The 26,673-nt window shown below is 40.1% G+C and overlaps 1 protein-coding gene across 13 annotated transcripts in view; it reads left to right on the forward strand.

Annotated features, from left to right (window-relative positions):
- Window positions 1–26,673, forward strand: part of nrcama (neuronal cell adhesion molecule a) — a 134,443-nt gene that overhangs the window by 92,845 nt on the left and 14,925 nt on the right. For 8 of the 13 annotated variants that reach the window (XM_065289810.1, XM_065289814.1, XM_073814538.1 and 5 more), the window contains 4 exons: window positions 21,673–21,836; window positions 22,237–22,384; window positions 22,566–22,690; window positions 24,478–24,507. In XM_065289810.1, coding sequence (XP_065145882.1) covers window positions 21,673–21,836; window positions 22,237–22,384; window positions 22,566–22,690; window positions 24,478–24,507 — 467 coding nt within the window. The remainder of the gene's footprint in view (window positions 1–21,672; window positions 21,837–22,236; window positions 22,385–22,565; window positions 22,691–24,477; window positions 24,508–26,673) is intronic. The other 5 variants (XM_065289813.1, XM_065289821.1, XM_065289815.1 and 2 more) reach the window with 1 other exon arrangement.

Genomic DNA, 26,673 nt, shown 5'->3' on the forward strand with positions numbered 1-26,673 from the left:
CCTTTGTGATTGACACACTTCCTGGCGCCTGGTGGTGGCGCTATACCCGGGAGTCACAATAGGCACATCGATGCGATCGGAATCTTCAGACGAACAAACACCCCGCGTGGCATCACAATAAGACATTTTTTGCCTTAGATATTAGACACTTCCTGTTTCTCTGATTTCGCCATAAATTTGTCGCCTCGCCATGGCAGAACCGTTCGAGATATCAAAAATCCCTTCGCAATTTAACAAGTACAATGTCTCGACATCATGATCACCACGTTTGGTGTCAATCCCATGAATCCACTAGGAGGAGTATTTAAAAGTTCAACGCATTCATTTTTTAAACAATCCAAAATAGCCGACTTCCTGTTGGGCGGAGCTTAATGTTTAGAGTGCAAAAGTTGTTCGGGTCGATGAGATCTATATGCGTACCAACTCTCGTACATGTGCGTACATTTTTGCCCGATCTGTGCATCAATTTTTTTTTTTGCATTACAGGGGGCGCTATAGAGCCCCCTTGGCACGCCCGTGTTCCAGCCTTTGGATTTCTGCGATGACGGACGACTCTGATGTCTGTGCCAATTTTCAAGAGTTTTCGAGTATGTTAAGGCAACCAAAAAGTCCAAAAGTGTTTAAAAAAATAATAAAAAAAAAAAAAAAAAAAAAATAATAATAAAAATAATAATCCGAGCAAAAACAATAGGGCTTCGCACCTTTCGGTGCAGGCCATTCTGGCCTGCTCCTCGGTGCTCGGGCCCTAAAAAATATAGCTGCAAGCAGCAATGGCGGGCCCTCGCACGTTTTTTTACCGCTACACGGTGCCTCCGAGAAAACGATGCACGGTGGGCAAGGGCATCAAGTGGGTAAATATGAGTGGACTATTTCATGTTGCTACTGACCCATTTAGGTACAGTAGGTAAAAGAAACACCATATTTTAGACAAACGGGGGCGCTAGTCAGCCACTAAATAGACACGCCTTTATCTGACGTTTTTGTCAACACTTAACAGCCGAAAACTCTGATGTGTGTGCCAAATTTAAAGTTCAACTAAGCACACCAAGAGCCTTAAACATGCCTGAAATTAAAGTAACATTTGACGCGTTGCCATGGGAACAGCGTTCGAGATGTCAAAAATTCCTTCACAATTTATCATCTACAATGTCTCAGCATCATGTTGACCACTTCTGGTGTCAATCGCATGAATCCCATACGAGGAGTATTTAAAGGTTCACAGCATGTAACTGTCAGCCTTAAATATGTGTAAAAATGAAAGTAAAGTTTGACACGTTGCCATGGGAACAGAATTTAAGATATCAAAAATCCCTTCGCAATTTAGCATCTACAATGTCTCAGCATCATGTACACCCCTTCTGGAGTCAATCGCATGAATATTCTAGAAGGAGTATTTAAAAGAACATCGGCGTCAACTGAAAGGCTTAAATATGCCTTTAAAATGAAAGTAAAGTCTGACGCGTTGCCATGGGAACAGCGTTTGAGATATCAAAAATCCCTTCGCAATTTATCATCTACAATGTCTCGGCATCATGTTGACCACTTCTGGTGTCAATCTCATGAAAATCCTAGAAGGAGTATTTAAAAGTTTCCTGCATGCAACAGAAAGGCTTAAATATGCCTTTAAAATGAAAGTAAAGTTTGACGCGTTGCCATGGGAACAGCGTTTGAGATATCAAAAATCCCTTCGCAATTTATCATCTACAATGCCTCAGCATCATGTTGACCACTTCTGGTGTCAATCTCATGAAAATCCTAGGAGGAGTATTTAAAAGAACATCGCATGGAACTGTCAAAAAAATCCAGCTTTGTGACTGACACACTTCCTGGCGCCTGGTGGTGGCGCTATACCCGGGAGTCACAATAGGCACATCGATGCGATCAGAATCTTCAGACGAACAAACACCCCGCGTGTCATCACAATAAGACATTTTTTGCCCTAAATATTAGACACTTCCTGTTTCTCTGATTTCGCCACAACTTTGTCGCCTCGCCATGGCAGAACCGTTCGAGATATCAAAAATCCCTTCGCAATTTAGCAAGTCCAATGTCTCGACATCATGTTCACCACGTTTGGTGTCAATCGCATGAATCCCCTGGGAGGAGTATATAAAAGTTCAACACATGCATTTTTTAAACAATCCAAAATAGCCGACTTCCTGTTGGGCGGAGCTTAAATGTTAGAGGGCGAAAGTTGTTCGGGTCGATGAGATCTATAAGCGTACCAACTCTCGTACATGTGCGCATATTTTTGCCCGATCTGTGCATCAATGTTTTTTTTTGCATTACAGGGGGCGCTATAGAGCCCCCGTGCCACACCCGTGTTCCAGCCTTTGGATTTCTGCGATGACGGACGACTCTGACATCTGTGCCAAATTACAAGAGTTTTCGAGTATGTTAAGGCACCCAAAAAGTCCAAAAGTGTTAAAAAAAAAAAAAAAAAAAAAAAAAAAATAATAAAATATAGCTGCAAGCAGCGATGGCGGGCCCTCGCACGTTTATTTACCGCTACCCGGTGCCTCCGAGAAAACGATGCACGGTGGGCATGTGCATCAAGTGGGTATATATCAGTGTACTATTTCATGTTACTACTGACCCATTCAGGTACAGTAGGTTAAAGAAACCCCATATTTTAGACAAACGGGGGCGCTAGTGAGCCACTAAAGAGACACGCCTTTGTCTGACCTATTTGTCCACTCTGAACAGCCGACAACTCTGATGTTTGTGCCGACTTTTAGGTTAATCTAAGCACGCCAAGAGTCCTAAATATGCCTGAAATAAATGTACGTTTGGGGCGTTGCCATGGGAACAGCGTTCGAGATATCAAAAATCCCTTCGCAATTTATCATCTACAATGTCTCGACATCATGTTGACCACTTCTGGTGTCAATCTCATGAATATTCTAGAAGGAGTATTTAAAAGAACATCGGCGTCAACTTAAAGGCTTAAATAAGCCTTTAAAATGAAAGTAAAGTTTGACGCGTTGCCATGGGAACAGCGTTTGAGATATCAAAAATCCCTTCGCAATTTATCATCTACAATGTCTTGGCATCATGTTGACCACTTCTGGTGTCAATCTCATGAATATTCTAGAAGAAGTATTTAAAAGAACATTGGCGTCAACTGAAAGGCTTAAATATGCCTTTAAAATGAAAGTAAAGTTTGACGCGTTGCCATGGGAACAGCGTTCGAGATATCAAAAATCCCTTCGCAATTAATCATCTACAATGTCTTGGCATCATGTTGACCACTTCTGGTGTCAATCTCATGAAAATCCTAGAAGGAGTATTTAAAAGTTTCCTGCATGCAACAGAAAGGCTTAAATATGCCTTTAAAATGAAAGTAAAGTTTGACGCGTTGCCATGGGAACAGCGTTCGAGATATCAAAAATCCCTTCGCAATTTATCATCTACAATGTCTCGGCATCATGTTGACCACTTCTGGTGTCAATCTCATGAAAATCCTAGAAGGAGTATTTCAAAGAACATTGCATGGAACTGTCAAAAAAATCCAGCTTTGTGACTGACACACTTCCTGGCGCCTGGTGGTTGCGCTATACCCGGGAGTCACAATAGGCACATCGATGCGATCGGAATCTTCAGACGAACAAACACCCCGCATGTCATCACAATAAGACATTTTTTGCCCTAGATATTAGACACTTCCTGTTTCTCTGATTTCGCCACAACTTTGTCGCCTCGCCATGGCAGAACCGTTCGAGATATCAAAAATCCCTTCGCAATTTAGCAAGTCCAATGTCTCGACATCATGTTCACCACGTTTGGTGTCAATCGCATGAATCTCCTGGGAGGAGTATATAAAAGTTCAACGCATGCATTTTTTAAACAATCCAAAATAGCCGACTTCCTGTTGGGCGGAGCTTAAATGTTAGAGGGCGAAAGTTGTTCGGGTCGATGAGATCTATAAGCGTACCAAGTCTCGTACATGTGCGTACATTTTTGCCCGATCTGTGCATCAATGTTTTTTTTTGCATTACAGGGGGCGCTACAGAGCCCCTGTGCCACGCCCGTGTTCCAGCCTTTGGATTTCTGCGATGACGGACGACTCTGACGTCTGTGCCAATTTTCAAGAGTTTTCGAGTATGTTAAGGCCCCCAAAAAGTCCAAAAGTGTTAAAAAAAAAAAAAAAAAAAAAAAAAAATAATAATAAAAATAATAATCCGAGCAAAAACAATAGGGCTTCGCACCTACGGTGCAGGCCATTCTGGCCTGCTCCTCGGTGCTCGAGCCCTAAATATAGCTGCAAGCAGCGATGGCGGGCCCTCGCACGTTTGTTTACCGCTACACGGTGCCTCCGAGAAAACGATGCACGGTGGGCATGTGCATCAAGTGGGTATATATCAGTGTACTCTTTCATGTTGCTACTGACCCATTTAGGTACAGTAGGTAAAAGAAACCCCATATTTTAGACAAACGGGGGCGCTAGTCAGTCACTAAATAGACACGCCTTTATCTGACGTTTTTGTCAACACTTAACAGCCGACAAATCAGATGTGTGTGCCAAATTTAAACTTAATCTACGCTGCCAAGAGCCTGAAATATGCCTGAAATAAAAGTAAGTTTGACGCGTTGCCATGGGAACAGCGTTCGATGTGTCAAAAATTCCTTTGCAATTTAACATCTTCAATGTCTCAGCATCATGTTGACCACTTCTGGTGTCAATCGCATGAATCCCATACGAGGAGTATTCAAAAGTTCACAGCATGTAAATGTCAGCCTTAAATATGCTGGAAATTAAAGCAAAGTTTGACTTGTTGCCATGGGAACAACGTTTGAGATATCAAATATCCCTTCACAATTTATCATCTACAATGTCTCAGCATCATGTTGACAACTTCTGGAGTCAATCGCATGAAAATCCTAGAAGGAGTATATAAAAGAGCATCGCATGGAACTGTAAGGCTTAAATATGCCTTTAAAATGAAAGTAAAGTTTGACAGGTTGCCATGGAAACAGCGTTCGAGATATCAAAAATCCCTTCGCAATTTATCACCTACAATGTCTTGGCATCATGTTGACCACTTCTGGTGTCAATCGCATGAAAATCCTAGAAGGAGTATTTAAAAGAACATCGCATGGAACTGTCAAAAAAATCCAGCTTTGTGACTGACACACTTCCTGGCGCCTGGTGGTGGCGCTATACCCGGGAGTCACAATAGGCACATCGATGCGATCGGAATCTTCAGACGAACAAACACCCCGCATGGCATCACAATAAGATATTTTTTGCCTTAGATATTAGACACTTCCTGTTTCTCTGATGTCGCCATAAATTTGTCGGCTCGCCATGGCAGAACCGTTCGAGATATCAAAAATCCCTTCGCAATTTAGCAAGTCCAATGTCTCGACATCATGTTCACCACGTTTGGTGTCAATCCCATGAATCCACTAGGAGGAGTATTTAAAAGTTCAACTCATTCATTTTTTAAACAATCCAAAATAGCCGACTTCCTGTTGGGCGGAGCTTAAATCTTAAAGTGCAAAAGTTGTTCGGGTCGATGAGATCTATATGTGTACCAACTCCCGTACATGTGCGTACATTTTTGCCCGATCTGTGCATCAATGTTATTTTTTTGCATTACAGGGGGCGCTACAGAGCTCCCTGTGCCACGCCCATATTCCAGCCTTTGCATGAGCCTTGTGGCACGTGACTTTGACATCTGTGCCAAATTTCCGTTGTTTTCGAGCATGTTAAGGCACCCAAAATGCACGCCAAGAGCTTAAATATGCCTGAAAAAGAAAGTAAAGTTTGACGTGTTGCCATGGGAACAGCGTTCGAGATATCAAAAATCCCTTCGCAATTTATCATCTACTATGCCTCAGCATCATGTTGACCACTTTGGTGTCAATCGCATGAATATATTAGAAGGAGTATTTAAAAGAACATCGGTGTGAACTTAAAGGCTTAAATAAGCCTTTAAAATGAAAGTAAAGTTTGACACGTTGCCATGGGAACAGCGTTTGAGATATCAAAAATCCCTTCGCAATTTATCATCTACTATGCCTCAGCATCATGTTGACCACTTTGGTGTCAATCGCATGAATATATTAGAAGGAGTATTTAAAGGAACATCGGCGTCAACTGAAAGGCTTAATATGCCTTTAAAATGAAAGTAAACTTTGACGCGTTGCCATGGGAACAGCGTTTGAGATATCAAAAATCCCTTCGCAATTTATCATCTACTATGCCTCAGCATCATGTTGACCACTTTTGGTGTCAATCGCATGAATATATTAGAAGGAGTATTTAAAGGAACATCGGCGTCAACTGAAAGGCTTAAATGAGCCTTTAAAATAAAAGTAAAGTTTGACGCGTTGCCATGGGAACAGCGTTTGAGATATCAAAAATCCCTTCGCAATTTATCATCTACAATGTCTCTGCATCATGGTGACCACTTCTGGCGTCAATCGCATGAATATTATAAAAGGAGTATTTAAAAAAACATTGGCGTCAACTGAAAGGCTTAAATATGCCTTTAAAATGAAAGTAAAATGTGACGCGTTGCCATGGGAACAGCGTTTGAGATATCAAAAATCCCTTCGCAATTTATCATTTACAATGTCTCTGCATCATGGTGACCACTTCTGGCGTCAATCGCATGAATATCCTAGAAGGTGTATTTAAAGGAACATCGGCGTCAACTGAAAGGCTTAATATGCCTTTAAAATGAAAGTAAAATCTGACGCGTTGCCATGGGAACAGCGTTTGAGATATCAAAAATCCCTTCGCAATTTATCATCTACAATGTCTCAGCATTATGTTGACCACTTCTGGAGTCAATCACATTATTTCCCCAGGAGGAGTATTTAAAAGTTTACCGCATGCAGCTGTAAGGTTTAAATATGCCTTAAAAATGAAAGTAAAGTTTGACAGGTTGCCATGGGAACAGCGTTCGAGATATCAAAAATCCCTTCGCAATTTATCATCTACAATGTCTTGGCATCATGTTGACCACTTTTGGTGTCAATCGCATAAACATTGTAGGAGGAGTATTTAAAAGAACATCGCATGGAACTGTCAAAAAAAATCCACCTTTGTGACTGACACACTTCCTGGCGCCTGGTGGTGGCGCTATACCCGGGAGTCACAATAGGCACATCGATGCGATCGGAATCTTTAGACGAACAAACACACCGCGTGTCATCACAATAAGACATTTTTAGGGCTCGAGCACCGAGGAGCAGGCCAGAATGGCCTGCACCGAATGGTGCGAAGCCCTATTGTTTTTGCTCGGATTTATTATTATTTTTTTTTTTTTTTTTTTTTTTTTTTACGTTTCAGGGCAATTTGGGGGCCTTAACATACTCAAAAACTCTTGAAAATTGGCAGAGATGTCAGAGTCGTCGGCCATTAGGACCCGGCAAAGGCTGGAATTCGGGCGTGGTAAGGGAGCTCTGTAGCGCCCCCTGTAATGCAAAAACAAACATTGGGGCACAGATCGGGCAAAAATTTACGCACATGTACGAGAGTTGGTACGCATATAGATCTCATCGACCCAAACAACTTTCACCCTCTAACATTTAAGCTGCGCCCAACAGGAAGTCGGCTATTTTGGATTGTTTAAAAAATGCATGCATTGAACTTTTAAATACTCCTCCTAGAGGATGCATGCCATTGACACCAAACGTGGTAAACATGATGCTGAGACATTGTACTTGCTAAATTGCGAAGGGATTTTTGATATCTCGAACGGTTCTGCCATGGCGAGGCAACGAATTTATGGCAAATTCAGAGAAACAGGAAGTGTCTAATATCTAAGGCAAAAAATATCTTATTGTGATGCCATGCAGGGTGTTTGTTCGTCTGAAGATTCCGATCGCATCGATGTGCCTATTGTGACTCCCGGGTATAGCGCCACCACCAGGCGCCAGGAAGTATGTCAGTCACAAAGCTGGATTTTTTTTGACAGTTCCATGCGATGTTCTTTTAAATACTCCTTCTAGGATTTTCATGCGATTGACACAAGAAGTGGTCAACATGATGCCGAGACATTGTAGATGATAAATTGCGAAGGGATTTTTGATATCTCGAACGCTGTTCCCATGGCAACCTGTCAAACTTTACTTTCATTTTAAAGGCATATTTAAGCCTTACAGTTCCATGCGATGTTCTTTTAAATACTCCTTCTAGGATTTTCATGCGATTGACACCAAAAGTGGTCAACATGATGCCGAGACATTGTAGATGATAAATTGCGAAGGGATTTTTGATATGTTGAAATCTGTTCCCATGGGAACGCGTCAAACTTTACTTTCATTTTAAAGGCATATTTAAGCCTTTCAGTTGACGCCAATGTTCTTTTAAATACTCCTTCTAGAATATTCATGAGATTGACATGAGAAGTGGTCAACATGATGCCAAGACATTGTAGATGATAAATTGCGAAGGGATTTTTGATATCTCGAACGCTGTTCCCATGGCAACGTGTCAAACTTTTTACTTTCATTTTGAAGGCATATTTAAGCCTTTCAGTTGATGCCGATGTTCTTTAAAATACTCCTCCTAGGATTTTCATGCGATTGACATGAGAAGTGGTCAACATGATGCCGAGACATTGTAGATGATAAATTGCAAAGGGAATTTTGATATCTCAAACGCTGTTCCCATGGCAACGTGTCAAACTTTTTACTTTCATTTTGAAGGCATATTTCAGCCTAACAGTTCCATGCGATGTTCTTTTAAATACTCCTTCTAGGATTTTCATGCGATTGACACAAGAAGTGGTCAACATGATGCCGAGACATTGTAGATGATAAATTGCGAAGGGATTTTTGATATCTCGAACGCTGTTCCCATGGCAACGTGTCAAACTTTACTTTCATTTTAAAGGCATATTTAAGCCTTACAGTTCCATGCGATGCTCTTTTAAATACTCTTTCTAGGATTTTCATGCAATTGACTCCAGAAGTTGTCAACATGATGCTGAGACATTGTAGATGATAAATTGCGAAGGGATTTTTGATATCTCGAACGCTGTTCCCATGGCAACACGTCAAACTTTACTTTCATTTTCAGGCATATTTAAGCTCTTGGCGTGCACTTTGGGTGCCTTAACATGCTCGAAAACAACGGACATTTGGCACAGATGTCAAAGTCACGTGCCACTAGGCTCATGCAAAGGCTGGAATATGGGCGTGGCAAGGGAGCTCTGTAGCGCCCCCTGTAATGCAAAAACAAACATTGGGGCACAGATCAAGCAAACATGTACGCACATGTACGAGAGTTGGTACGCATATAGATCGCATCGACCCAAACAACTTTCACACTCAAACATTTTAGCTCCGCCCAACAGGAAGTCGGCTATTTTGGATTGTTTAAAAAATGCATGCGGTGAACTTTTAAATACTCCTCCTAGGGGTTTCGTGCGAATGACACCTAACGTGGTGAACATGATGCCGAGACCTTGTAGATGATAAATTGCGAAGGGATTTTTGATATCTCGAACGGTTCTGCCATGGCATGGCGACAAAATTGTGGCGAAATCAGAAAAACAGGAAGTGTCTTATATCTAAGGCAAAAAATGTCTTCTTGTGATGACACGCGGGGTGTTTGTTCGTCTGAAGATTCCGATCGCATCGATGTGCCTATTGTGACTCCCGGGTATAGCGCCACCACCAGGCGCCAGGAAGTGTGTCAGTCACAAAGCTGGATTTTTTTGACAGTTCCATGCGATGTTCTTTTAAATACTCCTCCTAGGATTTTCAAGCGATTGACACCAAAAGTGGTCAACATGATGCCAAGACATTGTAGATGATAAATTGCGAAGGGATTTTTTATATCTCGAACGCTGTTCCCATGGCAACGCTGCAAACTTTACTTTTATTTCAAGCATATTTAAGGCTCTTGACGTTCTTAGATTAACATTAAAGTAGGCACACACATCAGAGTTGTCGGCTGTTAAGTGTACACAAAAATGGCAGACATAGGCTTGTCTCTTAAGTGGCTCACTAGCGCCCCCGTTTGTCTAAAATGTGGGGTTTCTTTTGGCTACAGTGCCCAAATGGCTCAGTGATAACATTTAATAGCCCACTGATATTTACCCACTTGATGCCCTTGCCCACCGTGCATCGTTTTCTCGGACGCACCGTGTAGCGGTAAAAAAAACGTGCGAGGGCCCGCCATTGCTGCTTGCAGCTATATTTTGCCTTTGATATTAGACACTTCCTGTTTCTCTGATGTCGCCATAAATTTGTCGCCTCGCCATGGCAACACCGTTCGAGATATCAAAAATCCCTTCGCAATTTAGCAAGTCCAATGTCTCGACATCATGTTCACCACGTTTGGTGTCAATCGCATGCATCCTCTAGGAGGAGTATTTAAAAGTTCAACGCATGCATTTTTTAAACAATCCAAAATAGCCGACTTCCTGTTGGGCGGAGCTTAAATGTTAGAGGGCGAAAGTTGTTCGGGTCGATGAGATCTATATGCGTACCAACTCTCGTACATGTGCGCACATTTTTGCCCGATCTGTGCATCAATGTTTTTTTTTGCATTACAGGGGGCGCTATAGAGCCCCCGTGCCACGCCCGTGTTCCAGCCTTTGGATTTCTGCGATGACGGACGACTCTGACGTCTGTGCCAAATTACAAGAGTTTTCGAGTATGTTAAGGCCCCCAAAAAGTCCAAAAGTGTTAAAAAAAAAAAAAAAAAAAAAAATAATAATAATAAAATATAGCTGCAAGCAGCAATGGCGGGCCCTCGCACGTTTTTTTACCGCTACATGATGCGTCCGAGAAAACGATGCACGGTGGGCAAGGGCATCAAGTGGGTAAACATCAGTGGGCTATTTAATGTTGTTACTGAGCCATTTGGGGACTGTAGGTAAAAGAAAAACCCCACATTTTAGACAAACGGGGGCGCTAGTGAGCCACTTAAGAGACACGCTTTTGTCTGACCTATTTGTCCACTCTCAACAGCCGACAACTCTGATGTGTGTGCCAACGTTTAGGTTAATCTAAGCACGCCAAGAGTCCTAAATATGCCTGAAATAAAAGTAAAGTTTGGGGCGTTGCCATGGGAACAGCGTTCGAGATATAAAAAATCCCTTCGCAATTTATCATCTACAATGTCTCGGCATCATGTTGACCACTTCTGGTGTTAATCGCATGAATATCCTAGAAGGAGTATTTAAAGGAACATCGGCGTCAACTGAAAGGCTTAAATATGCCTTTAAAATGAAAGTAAAGTTTGACGCATTGCCATGGGAACAGCGTTTGAGATATCAAAAATCCCTTCGCAATTTATCATCTACAATCTCTCGGCATCATGTTGACCACTTTTGGTGTCAATTGCATTATTTTTCTAGAAGGAGTATTTAAAAGAACAAAGCATGGAACTGTCAAAAAAATCCAGCTTTTTGACTGACACACTTCCTGGCGCCTGTTGGTGGCGCTATATCCGGGAGTCACAATAGGCACATCGATGCGATCGGAATCTTCAGACAAACAAACCCCCCGCATGGCATCACAATAAGATATTTTTTGCCTTAGATATTAGACACTTCCTGTTTCTCTGAATTCGCCATAAATTCTTCGCCTCGCCATGTCAGAACCGTTTGAGATATGAAAAATCCCTTCGCAATTTAACAAGTACAATGTCTCGGCATCATGATCACCACGTTTGGTGTCAATCCCATGAATCCACTAGGAGGAGTATTTAAAAGTTCAACAAATGCATTTTTTAAACAATCCAAAATAGCGGACTTCCTGTTGGGCGGAGCTTAAATGTTAGAGGACGAAAGTTGTTCGGGTCGATGAGATCTATATGCGTACCAACTCTCATACATGTGCGTAAATTTTTGCCCGATCTGTGCATCAATGTTTTTTCTTGCATTACAGGGGGCGCTATAGAGCCCCCGTGCCACGCCCGTGTTCCAGCCTTTGGATTTCTGCGATGAGGAGCGACTCTGACGTCTGTGCCAAATTTCAAGAGTTTTCGAGTATGTTAAGGCTCCCAAAAAGTCCAAAAGTGTTAAAAAAAATAAAAAAAAAAAATAAAAAAAAAATAATAATAAAAATAATAATCCGAGCAAAAACAATAGGGCTTCGCACCTACGGTGCAGGCCATTCTGGCCTGCTCCTCGGTGCTCGGGCCCTAAAAATATAGCTGCAAGCAGCAATGGCGGGCCCTCGCACGTTTTTTTTACCGCTACACGGTGCGTCCGAGAAAACGATGCACGGTGGGCAAGGGCATAAAGTGGGTAAATATCAGTGGGCTATTTAATGTTGTTACTGAGCCATTAGGGGACTGTAGGTAAAAGAAACTCCACATTTTAGACAAACGGGGGCACTAGTGAGCCACTTAAGAGACACGCCTATGTCTGACCTTTTTGTGCACACTTAACAGCCAACAACTCTAATGTGTGTGCCACATTTAAAGTTCAACTAAGCACGCCAAGAGCCTTAAACATGCCTAAAATTAAAGTAAAGTTTGACGCGTTGCCATGGGAACAGCGTTCAAGATGTCAAAAATTCCTTCGCAATTTATCATCTACAATGTCTCAGCATTATGTTGACCACTTCTGGAGTCAATCACATTATTTCCTCAGGAGGAGTATTTAAAAGTTTACCGCATGCAGCTGTAAGGTTTAAATATGCCTTAAAAATGAAAGTAAAGTTTGACACGTTGCCATGGGAACAGCGTTCGAGATATCAAAAATCCCTTCGCAATTTATCATCTACAATGTCTCGCCATCATGTTGACCACTTCTGGTGTCAATCGCATGAATATCCTAGAAGGAGTATTTAAAGGAACATCGGCGTCAACTGAAAGGCTTAAAAATGCCTTTAAAATGAAAGTAAAGTTTGACGCGTTGCCATGGAAACAGCGTTTGAGATATCAAAAATCCCTTCGCAATTTATCATCTACAATGTCTCGCCATCATGTTGACCACTTCTGGAGTCAATCGCATGAATATCCTAGAAGGAGTATTTAAAAGAACATCGGCGTCTACTGAGAGGCTTAAATATGCCTTTAAAATTAAAGTAAAGTTTGACACGTTGCCATGGGAACAGCGTTCAAGATATCAAAAATTCCTTCGCAATTTATCATCTACAATGTCTCAGCATTATGTTGACCACTTCTGGAGTCAATCACATTATTTCCTCAGGAGGAGTATTTAAAAGTTTACCGCATGCAGCTGTAAGGTTTAAATATGCCTTAAAAATGAAAGTAAAGTTTGACACGTTGCCATGGGAACAGCGTTCGAGATATCAAAAATCCCTTCGCAATTTATCATCTACAATGTCTCGCCATCATGTTGACCACTTCTGGTGTCAATCGCATGAATATCCTAGAAGGAGTATTTAAAGGAACATCGGCGTCAACTGAAAGGCTTAAAAATGCCTTTAAAATGAAAGTAAAGTTTGACGCGTTGCCATGGAAACAGCGTTTGAGATATCAAAAATCCCTTCGCAATTTATCATCTACAATGTCTCGCCATCATGTTGACCACTTCTGGAGTCAATCGCATGAATATCCTAGAAGGAGTATTTAAAAGAACATCGGCGTCTACTGAGAGGCTTAAATATGCCTTTAAAATTAAAGTAAAGTTTGACACGTTGCCATGGGAACAGCGTTCAAGATATCAAAAATTCTCTCGCAATTTATCATCTACAATGTCTCAGCATTATGTTGACCACTTCTGGAGTCAATCACATTATTTCCTCAGGAGGAGTATTTAAAAGTTTACCGCATGCAGCTGTAAGGTTTAAATATGCCTTAAAAATGAAAGTAAAGTTTGACACGTTGCCATGGGAACAGCGTTCGAGATATCAAAAATCCCTTCGCAATTTATCATCTACAATGTCTCGCCATCATGTTGACCACTTCTGGTGTCAATCGCATGAATATCCTAGAAGGAGTATTTAAAGGAACATCGGCGTCAACTGAAAGGCTTAAAAATGCCTTTAAAATGAAAGTAAAGTTTGACGCGTTGCCATGGAAACAGCGTTTGAGATATCAAAAATCCCTTCGCAATTTATCATCTCCAATGTCTCGCCATCATGTTGACCACTTTTGGTGTTAATCGCATGAATATCCTAGAAGGAGTATTTAAAGGAACATCTGCGTCAACTGAAAGGCTTAAATATGCCTTTAAAATGAAAGTAAAGTTTGACGCGTTGCCATGGAAACAGCGTTTGAGATATCAAAAATCCCTTCGCAATTTATCATCTACAATCTCTCGGCATCATGTTGACCACTTTTGGTGTCAATTGCATGATTTTTCTAGAAGGAGTATTTAAAAGAACATAGCATGGAACTGTCAAAAAAAATCCAGCTTTGTGACTGACACACTTCCTGGCGCCTGGTGGTGGCGCTATATCCGGGAGTCACAATAGGCACAACGATGCGATCGGAATCTTCAGACGAACAAACCCTCCGCATGGCATCACAATAAGATATTTTTTGCCTTAGATATTAGACACTTCCTGTTTCTCTGAATTCGCCATAAATTCGTCGCCTCGCCATGGCAGAACCGTTCGAGATATCAAAAATCCCTTCGCAATTTAACAAGTACAATGTCTCGGCATCATGATCACCACGTTTGGTGTCAATCCCATGAATCCACTAGGAGGAGTATTTAAAAGTTAAACAAATGCATTTTTTAAACAATCCAAAATAGCGGACTTCCTGTTGGGCGGAGCTTAAATGTTAGAGGGCGAAAGTTGTTCGGGTCGATGAGATCTATATGCGTACCAACTCTCATACATGTGCGTACATTTTTGCCCGATCTGTGCATCAATGTTTTTTCTTGCATTACAGGGGGCGCTATAGAGCCCCCGTGCCACGCCCGTGTTCCAGCCTTTGGATTTCTGCGATGAGGAGCGACTCTGACGTCTGTGTCAAATTTCAAGAGTTTTCGAGTATGTTAAGGCTCCCAAAAAGTCCAAAAGTGTTAAAAAAAAAAAAAAAAAAAAAAAAAAAAAAAAAAAATAATAAAAATAATAATCCGAGCAAAAACAATAGGGCTTCGCACCTACGGTGCAGGCCATTCTGGCCTGCTCCTCGGTGCTCGGGCCCTAAATATAGCTGCAAGCAGCAATGGCGGGCCCTCGCACGTTTTTTTACCGCTACACGATGCGTCCGAGAAAACGATGCACGGCGGGCAAGGGCATCAAGTGGGTAAACATCAGTGGGCTATTTAATGTTGTTACTGAGCCATTTGGGGACTGTAGGTAAAAGAAAAACCCCACATTTTAGACAAACGGGGGCGCTAGTGAGCCACTAAAGAGACACGCCTTTCTCTGACCTATTTGTCCACTCTGAACAGCCAACAACTCTGATGTGTGTGCCAACGTTTAGGTTAATCTAAGCACGCCAAGAGTCCTAAATATGCCTGAAATAAATGTAAAGTTTGGGGCGTTGCCATGGGAACAGCGTTTGAGATATCAAAAATCCCTTCGCAATTTATCATCTACTATGTCTCGGCATCATGTTGACCGCTTTTGGTGTCAATCTCATGAATATTCTAGAAGGAGTATTTAAAAGAATATCGGCGTCAACTGAAAGGCTTAAATAAGCCTTTAAAATGAAAATAAAGTTTGGCGCGTTGCCATGGGAACAGCGTTCGAGATATCAAAAATCCCTTCGCAATGTATCATCTACAATGTCTCGGCATCATGTTGACCACTTCTGGTGTCAATCTCATGAATATTCTAGAAGGAGTATTTAAAAGAACATCGACGTCAACTGAAAGGCTTTAATATGCCTTTAAAATGAAAGTAAACTCTGAAGCGTTGCCATGGGAACAGCATTTGAGATATCAAAAATCCCTTCGCAATTTATCATCTACAATGTCTCGACATCATGTTGACCACTTTTAGTGTCAATTGCATGATTATTCTAGAAGGAGTATTTAAAGGAACATTGGCGTCAACTAAAAGGCTTAAATATGCCTTTAAAATGAAAGTAAAGTTTGATGCGTTGCCATGGGAACAGCGTTTGAGATATCAAAAATCCCTTCGCAATTTATCATCTACAATTTCTCGGCTTCATGTTCACCACTTTTGGTGTCAATCTCATGAAAATCCTAGGAGGAGTATTTAAAAGTTTCCTGCATGCAACAGAAAGGCTTAAATATGCCTTTAAAATGAAAGTAAAGTTTGACGCGTTGCCATGGGAACAGCGTTTGAGATATCAAAAATCCCTTCGCAATTTATCATCTACAATGTCTCGGCATCATGTTGACCACTTCTGGTGTCAATCTCATGAAAATCCTAGAAGGAGTATTTAAAAGAACATTGCATGGAACTGTCAAAAAAAATCCAGCTTTGTGACTGACACACTTCCTGGCGCCTGGTGGTGGCGCTATACCCGGGAGTCACAATAGGCACATCGATGCGATCGGAATCTTCAGACGAACAAACACCCCGCGTGTCATCACAATAAGACATTTTTTGCCCTAGATATTAGACACTTCCTGTTTCTCTGATTTCGCCACAACTTTGTCGCCTCGCCATGGCAGAACCGTTCGAGATATCAAAAATCCCTTCGCAATTTAGCAAGTCCAATGTCTCGACATCATGTTCACCACGTTTGGTGTCAATCGCATGAATCCCCTGGGAGGAGTATATAAAAGTTCAACGCATGCATTTTTTAAACAATCCAAAATAGCCGACTTCCTGTTGGGCGGAGCTTAAATGTTAGAGGGCGAAAGTTGTTCGGGTCGATGAGATCTATAAGCGTACCAAGTCTCGTACATGTGCGTACATTTTTGCCCGATCTGTGCATCAATGTTTTTTTTTGCATTACAGGGGGCGCTACAGAGCCCCTGTGCCACGCCCGTGTTCCAGCCTTTGGATTTCTGCGATGACGGACGACTCTGACGTCTGTGCCAATTTTCAAGAGTTTTCGAGTATGTTAAGGCCCCCAAAAAGTCCAAAAGTGTTAAAAAAAAAAAAAAAAAAAAAAAAAAAAATAATAATAAAAATAATAAATCCGAGCAAAAACAATAGGGCTTCGCACCTACGGTGCAGGCCATTCTGGCCTGCTCCTCGGTGCTCGAGCCCTAATAATAATCCGAGCAAAAACAATAGGGCTTCGCACCTTTCGGTGCAGGCCATTCTGGCCTGCTCCTCGGTGCTCGAGCCCTAAAAATATAGCTGCAAGCAGCAATGGCGGGCCCTCGCACGTTTTTTTACCGCTACACGATGCGTCCGAGAAAATGATGCCCGGTGGGCAAGGGCATCAAGTGGGTAAACATCAGTGGGCTATTTTTAATGTTTTTACTGAGCCATTTGGGGACTGTAGGTAAAACAAAAACCCCACATTTTAGACAAACAGGGGCGCTAGTGAGCCACTTAAGAGACACGCCTATATTTGACCTTTTTGTGCACACTTAACAGCTGACAACTCTGATGTGTGTGCCAACTTTAAGGTTAATCTAATCACGCCAAGAGCCTTAAATATGCCTGAAATAAAAGTAGTTTGCGGCGTTGCCATGGGAACAGCGTTCGAGATATCAAAAATCCCTTTGCAATTTATCATCTACAATGTCTCGGCATCATGTTGACCACTTCTGGTGTTAATCGCATGAATATCCTAGAAGGAGTATTTAAAGGAACATCGGCGTCAACTGAAAGGCTTAAATATGCCTTTAAAATTAAAGTAAACTTTGACGCGTTGCCATGGGAACAGCGTTTGAGATATCAAAAATCCCTTCGCAATTTATCATCTACAATATCTCGGCTTCATGTTGAACACTTTTGGTGTCAATTGCATGATTATTCTAGAAGGAGTATTTAAAAGTTAACTGCATACAACTGTAAGGCTTAAATATGCCTTTAAAATGAAAGTAAAGTTTGACACGTTGCCATGGGAACAGCGTTTGAGATATCAAAAATCCCTTCACAATTTATCATCTACTATGCCTCAGCATCATGTTGACCACTTTTGGTGATAATCGCATGAATATCCGAGAAGGAGTATTTTAAAGAACATCGGCATCAACTTAAAGGCTTAAATAAGCCTTTCAAATGAAAGTAAAGTTTGACGCGTTGCCATGGGAACAGCGTTTGAGATATCAAAAATCCCTTCGCAATTTATCATCTACAATGTCTCGGCATCATGTTGACCACTTCTGGCGTCAATCGCATGAATATTCTAGAAGGAGTATTTAAAAGAACATTGGCGTCAACTGAAAGGCTTAAATATGCCTTTAAAATGAAAGTAAAATCTGACGCGTTGCCATGGGAACAGCGTTCGAGATATCAAAAATCCCTTCGCAATTTATCATCTACAATGTCTCAGCATTATGTTGACCACTTCTGGAGTCAATCACATTATTTCTCCAGGAGGAGTATTTAAAAGTTTACCGCATGCAGCTGTAAGGTTTAAATATTCCTTAAAAATGAAAGTAAAGTTTGACAGGTTGCCATGGGAACAGCGTTCGAGATATCAAAAATCCCTTCGCAATTTATCATCTACAATGTCTTGGCATCATGTTGACCACTTTTGGTGTCAATCGCATAAACATTGTAGGAGGAGTATTTAAAAGAACATCGCATGGAACTGTAAAAAAAAATCCACCTTTGTGACTGACACACTTCCTGGCGCCTGGTGGTGGCGCTATACCCGGGAGTCACAATAGGCACATCGATGCGATCGGAATCTTCAGACGAACAAACACCCTGCGTGTCATCACAATAAGACATTTTTTGCCTTTGATATTAGACACTTCCTGTTTCTCTGATGTCGCCATAAATTTGTCGCCTCGCCATGGCAACACCGTTCGAGATATCAAAAATCCCTTCGCAATTTAGCAAGTCCAATGTCTCGACATCATGTTCACCACGTTTGGTGTCAATCGCATGCATCCTCTAGGAGGAGTATTTAAAAGTTCAACGCATGCATTTTTTAAACAATCCAAAATAGCCGACTTCCTGTTGGGCGGAGCTTAAATGTTAGAGGGCGAAAGTTGTTCGGGTCGATGAGATCTATATGCGTACCAACTCTCGTACATGTGCGTACATGTTTGCCCGAACTGCGCAACAATGTTTGTTTTTGCATTACAGGGGGCGCTACAGAGCCCCCGTGCCACGCCCGTGTTCCAGCCTTTGCCCGGTCGCAATGACGGACGACTTTGACGTGTGTGCCAAATTGCAAGAGTTTTCGAGTATGTTTAGGCACCCAAAATGGCCAAAAGTGTTAAAAAAAAAAAAAAAAAAAAAAAAAAAAAAAAAAAAAATAATAATCCGAGCAAAAACAATAGGGCTTCGCACCATTCGGTGCAGGCCATTCTGGCCTGCTCCTCGGTGCTCGAGCCCTAATAATAATCCGAGCAAAAACAATAGGGCTTCGCACCTTTCGGTGCAGGCCATTCTGGCCTGCTCCTCGGTGCTCGAGCCCTAATAATAAATTCTAACAAAACCAATAGGGCTTCGCACCTTTCGGTGCAGGCCATTCTGGCCTGCTCCTCGGTGCTCGAGCCCTAATAAATCCGAGCAAAAACAATAGGGCTTCGCACCTGCGGTGCAGGCCATTCTGGCCTGCTCCTCGGTGCTCGAGCCCTAACAAGAACTGACATTATTTCAACCATATTTCAACGTCGATTTTTAAGCATTTTATTAACCTTTTGCAACAATTTAGCATTAACTGTTGTATCAACATTGTTTCAACGTTAAAACAAGAACTGACATTATTTCAACCATATTTCAACGTCGATTTTTAAGCATTTTATTAACCTTTTGCAACAATTTAGCATTAACTGTTGTATCAACATTGTTTCAACATTAAAACAAGAACTGACATGATTTCAACCATATTTCAACGTCGATTTTTAAGCATTTTATTAACCTTTTGCAACAATTTAGCATTATCTGTTGTATCAACATTGTTTTTCAACATTAAAACAAGAACTGACATTATTTCAACCATATTTCAACGTCGATTTTTAAGCATTTTATTAACCTTTTGCAACAATTTAGCATTAACTGTTGTATCAACATTGTTTCAACGTTAAAACAAGAACTGACATTATTTCAACCATATTTCAACGTCGATTTTTAAGCATTTTATTAACCTTTTGCAACAATTTAGCATTAACTGTTGTATCAACATTGTTTCAACATTAAAACAAGAACTGACATTATTTCAACCATATTTCAACGTCGATTTTTAAGCATTTTATTAACCTTTTGCAACAATTTAGCATTAACTGTTGTATCAACATTGTTTCAACATTAAAACAAGAACTGACATTATTTCAACCATATTTCAACGTCGATTTTTAAGCATTTTATTAACCTTTTGCAACAATTTAGCATTAACTGTTGTATCAACATTGTTTCAACGTTAAAACAAGAACTGACATTATTTCAACCATATTTCAACGTCGATTTTTAAGCATTTTATTAACCTTTTGCAACAATTTAGCATTAACTGTTGTATCAACATTGTTTCAACGTTAAAACAAGAACTGACATTATTTCAACCATATTTCAACGTCGATTTTTAAGCATTTTATTAACCTTTTGCAACAATTTAGCATTAACTGTTGTATCAACATTGTTTCAACGTTAAAACAAGAACTGACATGATTTCAACCATATTTCAACGTCGATTTTTAAGCATTTTATTAACCTTTTGCAACAATTTAGCATTAACTGTTGTATCAACATTGTTTCAACGTTAAAACAAGAACTGACATTATTTCAACCATATTTCAACGTCGATTTTTAAGCATTTTATTAACATTTTGCAACAATTTAGCATTAACTGTTGTATCAACATTGTTTCAACATTAAAACAAGAACTGACATTATTTCAACCATATTTCAACGTCGATTTTAAAGCATTTTATTAACCTTTTGCAACAATTTAGCATTAACTGTTGTATCAACATTGTTTCAACGTTAAAACAAGAACTGACATTATTTCAACCATATTTCAACGTCGATTTTTAAGCATTTTATTAACCTTTTGCAACAATTTAGCATTAACTGTTGTATCAACATTGTTTCAACGTTAAAACAAGAACTGACATTATTTCAACCATATTTCAACGTCGATTTTTAAGCATTTTATTAACCTTTTGCAACAATTTAGCATTAACTGTTGTATCAACATTGTTTCAACATTAAAACAAGAACTGACATTATTTCAACCATATTTCAACGTCGATTTTTAAGCATTTTATTAACCTTTTGCAACAATTTAGCATAAACTGTTGTATCAACATTGTTTCAACATTAAAACAAGAACTGACATTATTTCAACCATATTTCAACGTCGATTTTTAAGCATTTTATTAACCTTTTGCAACAATTTAGCATTAACTGTTGTATCAACATTGTTTCAACGTTAAAACAAGAACTGACATGATTTCAACCATATTTCAACGTCGATTTTTAAGCATTTTATTAACCTTTTGCAAAAATTTAGCATTAACTGTTGTATCAACATTGTTTCAACATTAAAACAAGAACTGACATTATTTCAACCATATTTCAATGTCAATTTTTAAGCATTTTATTAACCTTTTGCAGCCGTTTAGCATTTACTGTTGTATCAACGTTGTTTCAATGTTAAAACAATAACTGACATTATTTCAGCCATATTTCATCGTTGAAGGTCAGTCATATTCCTGCTGGGATTGAAAAGCCTGGAACAGTAGTACTGTAACTGTAAAGGGTTAAATATGTGATTCGCAGGTTTAAAGACGGACAAAGCATACTGGATGGCGACTTGTACATCATACATAAGAATGGCACATTGGAGATTAACGTGGCTCAGCAACTAAACGGTGGCAAATACACCTGCATAGCCTCTAACAATCTTGGCAACAAAGAAAATTATGTGCATTTGGAAGTGAAAGGTAAGACGTTATTTTGTGAAACTAACATCTATCAGTAGGCCAATAAAGAGACATATCTTCATAGATTTATTTATGATTTGCCAGACCCTATCCAAAGTAGTATGGTCAAAAAAAAGCTGTCACTGGGGCAGCATCCTTTAAAAAGGTATAGATATGTATACATTTGGTACTTTTGAGGTACTAATATACATTCTTCTAAGTGTAAATGTCTACTTTTTAAAGATGTACTGACCCTGTGAAAGATAGGGATCATATATTCCGACAGTGCACAGAGGATTCAGGATATACATTTTATGAATGTGTGCATTCCTAGGGTCTCAAACCCTTGATGCATTGCTAGTGCAATCTAGCAAAGCAAGCAAAGAGAAAAGGATCAAATTTATATTGGTCCTTTCCTCAGAACCTACACGGATCCTAAAGCTGCCAGAATACAAAGTGGTCCAAAGGAACGGCATCGCAGTGTTTGAGTGTAAGGTAAAACACGACCCTACGCTCATCCCTTCCATGATATGGCTCAAAGACGACGGAGAGCTACCGGATGACCCACGGTACAACAACATCTGCTATGTTTTGAAGACATAGTTGAACATATATGCAACATCTTGCACTGACATATCTTAACAAATTGTATAGCAATGCCATTGTTTCTTGTCCCAACTTTTTTTTGTAAAAACCACTTAAATGTTAAACCTGCCCCATAGTTTAACTTTCTGTGTTTTGTTGGTGTAGATTCGAGCTAGGCTCTGATAGTTTGACTATACACGAAGTGACGGAGGATGACGAGGGCACATACACCTGTATCAGAAACACCACCCTGGACCAAGATTCAGCAAGCGCCACGCTCACTGTAGTTGGTACGCTAACTTTATCTATTAACTCAGTGTAGTAGGTCTTTCTTAGTGCTATAGTTAATCATTTTACTATTAAAATACAACCTTATTGTAAAGTGTTACCCTGCACACTTTATGTCAGGGGCCGTATTCACAAAGAATTTTAAGGCTAAAAGTAGCTCCTAACTGGCGAATTTAGAAGCAACTCCTAAAAATAATAGGCGTGTCACTCCTAAATTTAGGACTCCTAATTTTTTTCACTAAGAGTAATTCACAAAGCATTTTAGCCCTAAAAGTAGCACCTAAGTCTGGGACAGCTTAAAAGAAGTCGAGAGGACTCCTAACTCACTAAGACCTATTCACAAAGGATCTTAAAATGTCTTAGGTGCTGATCCTCCTTAACATGGGCAGTTTCACCAACTCAAAAGCATTGCACATACTTAAAAGCACACTTTAATGTAAGCATATTGTTTATGACATTTGTTTCATAATTCATTACATTCATGACAAGCAGGAAGTTTTTTAGAATTAAATGAAACAATAATGATATTAAATATTTAATATTATAGGCATACCTGTTGCCATGCTAGTCTGTTTAAAGGCTGCAATCTCAACCCTCTACTGCGATTGTAATGCATATACCACCGCCTCTCGCATTCGTCCGGGGTCCGCGACATAAGCGGGAATGTTGCATTGATCTGCAACAAATCCTCTCCCCAGTGATGCGCGGGTTGATCGGAAATGAGCGGATGCATGTGGTCACCCGCGGTCACGAGTCATCCAAAAATATTTTTTATGATATTCGGGTCGCGTTCGGTCGGGTCGTTTGAAATAAAGATGGCAATTAACTATTAAACAATTACTACTTAAAAAAAATGCTGGCCAGGGAGCGGGTCGGGTACACTATTTATTTTTTATTTTTTGCGGTCCGAGTTGCGGGCGGGTTAGTTGAAAACGTTGGTCGGGTGCCAGTTGTTTTGTACATTGACCCGCGCATCACTTTCTCGCATGTCTCACGCTTAGTTTTGCTTGATATCTCAGTGCCGAATTTCCCTTTTATTACGTTTCTTTTTTCCAGCACCAACTGGGCCAGCAGCAGTAACTGATCCTGCATCCATTTGGGCTTTCTTTTGGCGAGTTCCACCATCATTTATTTATTACATTAGGCAGGCTTCTTTAATATGGGCAACATTTCCTTGCTTTAAGTAGTCTATTTAGGCTAATAGGATGTACATTAATCAAGCAAGTAATGCAAAGTCGTTTTATTATTAGGCAATTGGCGGTTTTCATTTGTATTAGGCTTGATTTAATTTAATTTAATTCACGACTTTTCTTTAATATATGCATTTTGATGGCATTACTATTATTATTTTGTATAGGACACAGACATATTTCGATATTGTAATTCCATGATTTGGTGCGTCTGTGTTATGTTACGCATGACAGCCCTGTCATCTAACAACCAATCACCGTGGTCATTGCGAGGCAGCTCGTGCATGAGAATTGACGTCATCCGTAGCAACGAAGACTCACTCTTAGTTTAGGAGTTATCATTTTTCCTTACTAAAAGTAGGTCTGAAAGGCGTTGTGAATAACTTTTAAGAGAAAACTCCTAGCTAAAATCTTTTAGTGCGATTTAGGAGTACTCTTAGTGATAAGATAAAATGCTTTGTGAATACGGCCCCAGATCTACAGTATTTGTGTCCTTTGTACTAGGTCAGGTATAACAATGTGAATATAGATTAAACAGCTGTACTGTTTTATGTCATTAACTTTGACCTTCCACCCAAAACTGCTTTCCATGTTGACAGAAGCCACACCAACGCCACCTGTAATACTGGGTAAAACTCACGTCCTGTCCTGTCACAGATCGCAAATCCATTTGATGCATTTGTGTTGTTGTTTTTGTTTAGCCCCCATCACTTTTCTCATATTTGGTTATAAATGTGTTTTTGGATGTTTGCGATTAAAAAAAGTTAAAGGCAATTTTCTTGTTTATGGTTCTTAACTCATATAAGGCAGGTAAAAGTTTGTGCTTGCCATTTTTTTAAACACGCCTTTAACAAAATATTGCCTTTAACAAAATGTCGCATTTCAGACAGTGGCATATTTTATTTCATAAACGCTTGTTTTCTTTAAAGTTGGAAGTCTATATTGGGGTCAGTTTGGCTTTGTTCAAACAAGCAAAATAATGTGTATTACGATATTGTAGCAAGACATCATAATAAAGATTTGAAGAAAGAGTTTACTATCAACTCTTTCTCCACTGACATCTAATTTTAGGGATTATACATCAGTGCTAGAAACCCTAGCTGGTTGGGTGGTTTTGGCTTGTTTCCAAGCCTGGTTTTAGCAGGTTGGTTTTAGGAGTTTGGACACTTTTAACCAGCTTCACCCACCAGGGGCCGGTTGCACCAGCTGGCCGTACACCCGGTCGTAAGGCTAGTCTGGACATAAAATGGGCTTTACGTCCTATGTAAAATTTACACCTGTTGGACCATCTAGGCGTAGCGTACGTTCGAGACTAAATCTTACGTCTGGCATTAGTATAAAGTGTTGACTTGTTTCTATGGCAAAATAAAAATAAATAAATTGATGAGACATTGGCGCGTCTAATTTATACGCGAGCACTAGGCTTTCATGCATGCAGAGTGAGAGAACGTACCAATAAATGTTTATATTTTATAATACTTAGATTTTTACAAAAACAGAGAATTGTTAGAACTAATCGGCAAGTTATTACCTTTTGTGCAAACGAGAAAGGCTTTCGTTTAGTTAATATCCAGGTTTGGTGAGTCTGCACGTGACCTATCTTAAATAGATTTGATTGGTTGTCAATGGTTTATCGTTCATCATTTGCGAAAAAATAAAATCACTCAGAAAGTGATCCCAACGATATCGTTCATTGTATCTTTATCGTTAGAGTTCTGGTTGTCTGTTATTCTCTTTAATATAAAACGATTTTTAAAACTATATTTTCGATCGTTATCGTTATAATGTGAATGGCCCTTAACTCTTTCACCGCCAGCGTTTTTAAAAAAAGTTGCCAGCCAGCGCCAGCATTTTTCATGATTTTCACAAATGTTTAATGTCTTCCAGAAAATGTTCTTCTTCAAATATATAAACATACAATATACCAAATGAAAGAACAGACCCTCTGCTTTCAAACAAAAAAAAAAACGTTTCATCCTACCTTCAGTAGTTCTTTTGTAATCAGCTTTTGAATATGGGTAGGTTTCTGCAAAAACACCACATTTTGAGCAAAAAGCAGAGATAATTCAATTTTTGTGACGGACTTTTCATAGAGATCCCATTCAGAGCGATCTTTAAAACAGACACGGACATGCAGCAGCTTGCCATAGGGCAATACTTCCGGGTTTAAAAAGTTGCGGAAGGGCAACCTAGTGGATAATAGCGGTATTGCGGAAAGACGGAAAAACTCGACATTGGCGGGGAAGCGTTTTCTCTTGATTGACGAGATATCTCGTCAATGGCGGGGAAAGAGTTAAATGTGGGTTTGTAACCATAGCGACATGAATAGCGTCTAAACTATCAATGTAGTTAATTGCATATGCGGGGATGCGCATCGTCTACGTTAAGCATAGCTGCGCCTGGTCGTAGTATTAGATGGTGCAACAGGCATAAAAAAATTCACAACGCCCGACGTAATGCTTACACCCACATTTTTTACGTCAAGCTGGTACAACCAGCCCCAGCTGACCAACCAGCTTGACCAGGCTGGAAGACCAGCTTAACCAACTTTGCCAGTCTGGGAGGACCATCTTAAACCAACTACTTTCCTTTTAAACCAGCAAAGACCAGCTTAGCCAAGCTGGTTCGTAACATCCGCGATAATAAATGCAAAATTTCCCTGATTATCAGTGAAATAGGGCTTTGTGTAGTAAATGCCGCTTCATCTGAAAGCAGGTGATGACGATTTACTACTAATCAAGGAAACGGCTTTACAGACGAGATGCGCATGACAATCGCATGTGATTTATCGTGCA

This window comes from Paramisgurnus dabryanus, chromosome 1 (assembly GCF_030506205.2).
Source record: "Paramisgurnus dabryanus chromosome 1, PD_genome_1.1, whole genome shotgun sequence".
Classification (NCBI taxonomy): domain Eukaryota; kingdom Metazoa; phylum Chordata; class Actinopteri; order Cypriniformes; family Cobitidae; genus Paramisgurnus; species Paramisgurnus dabryanus.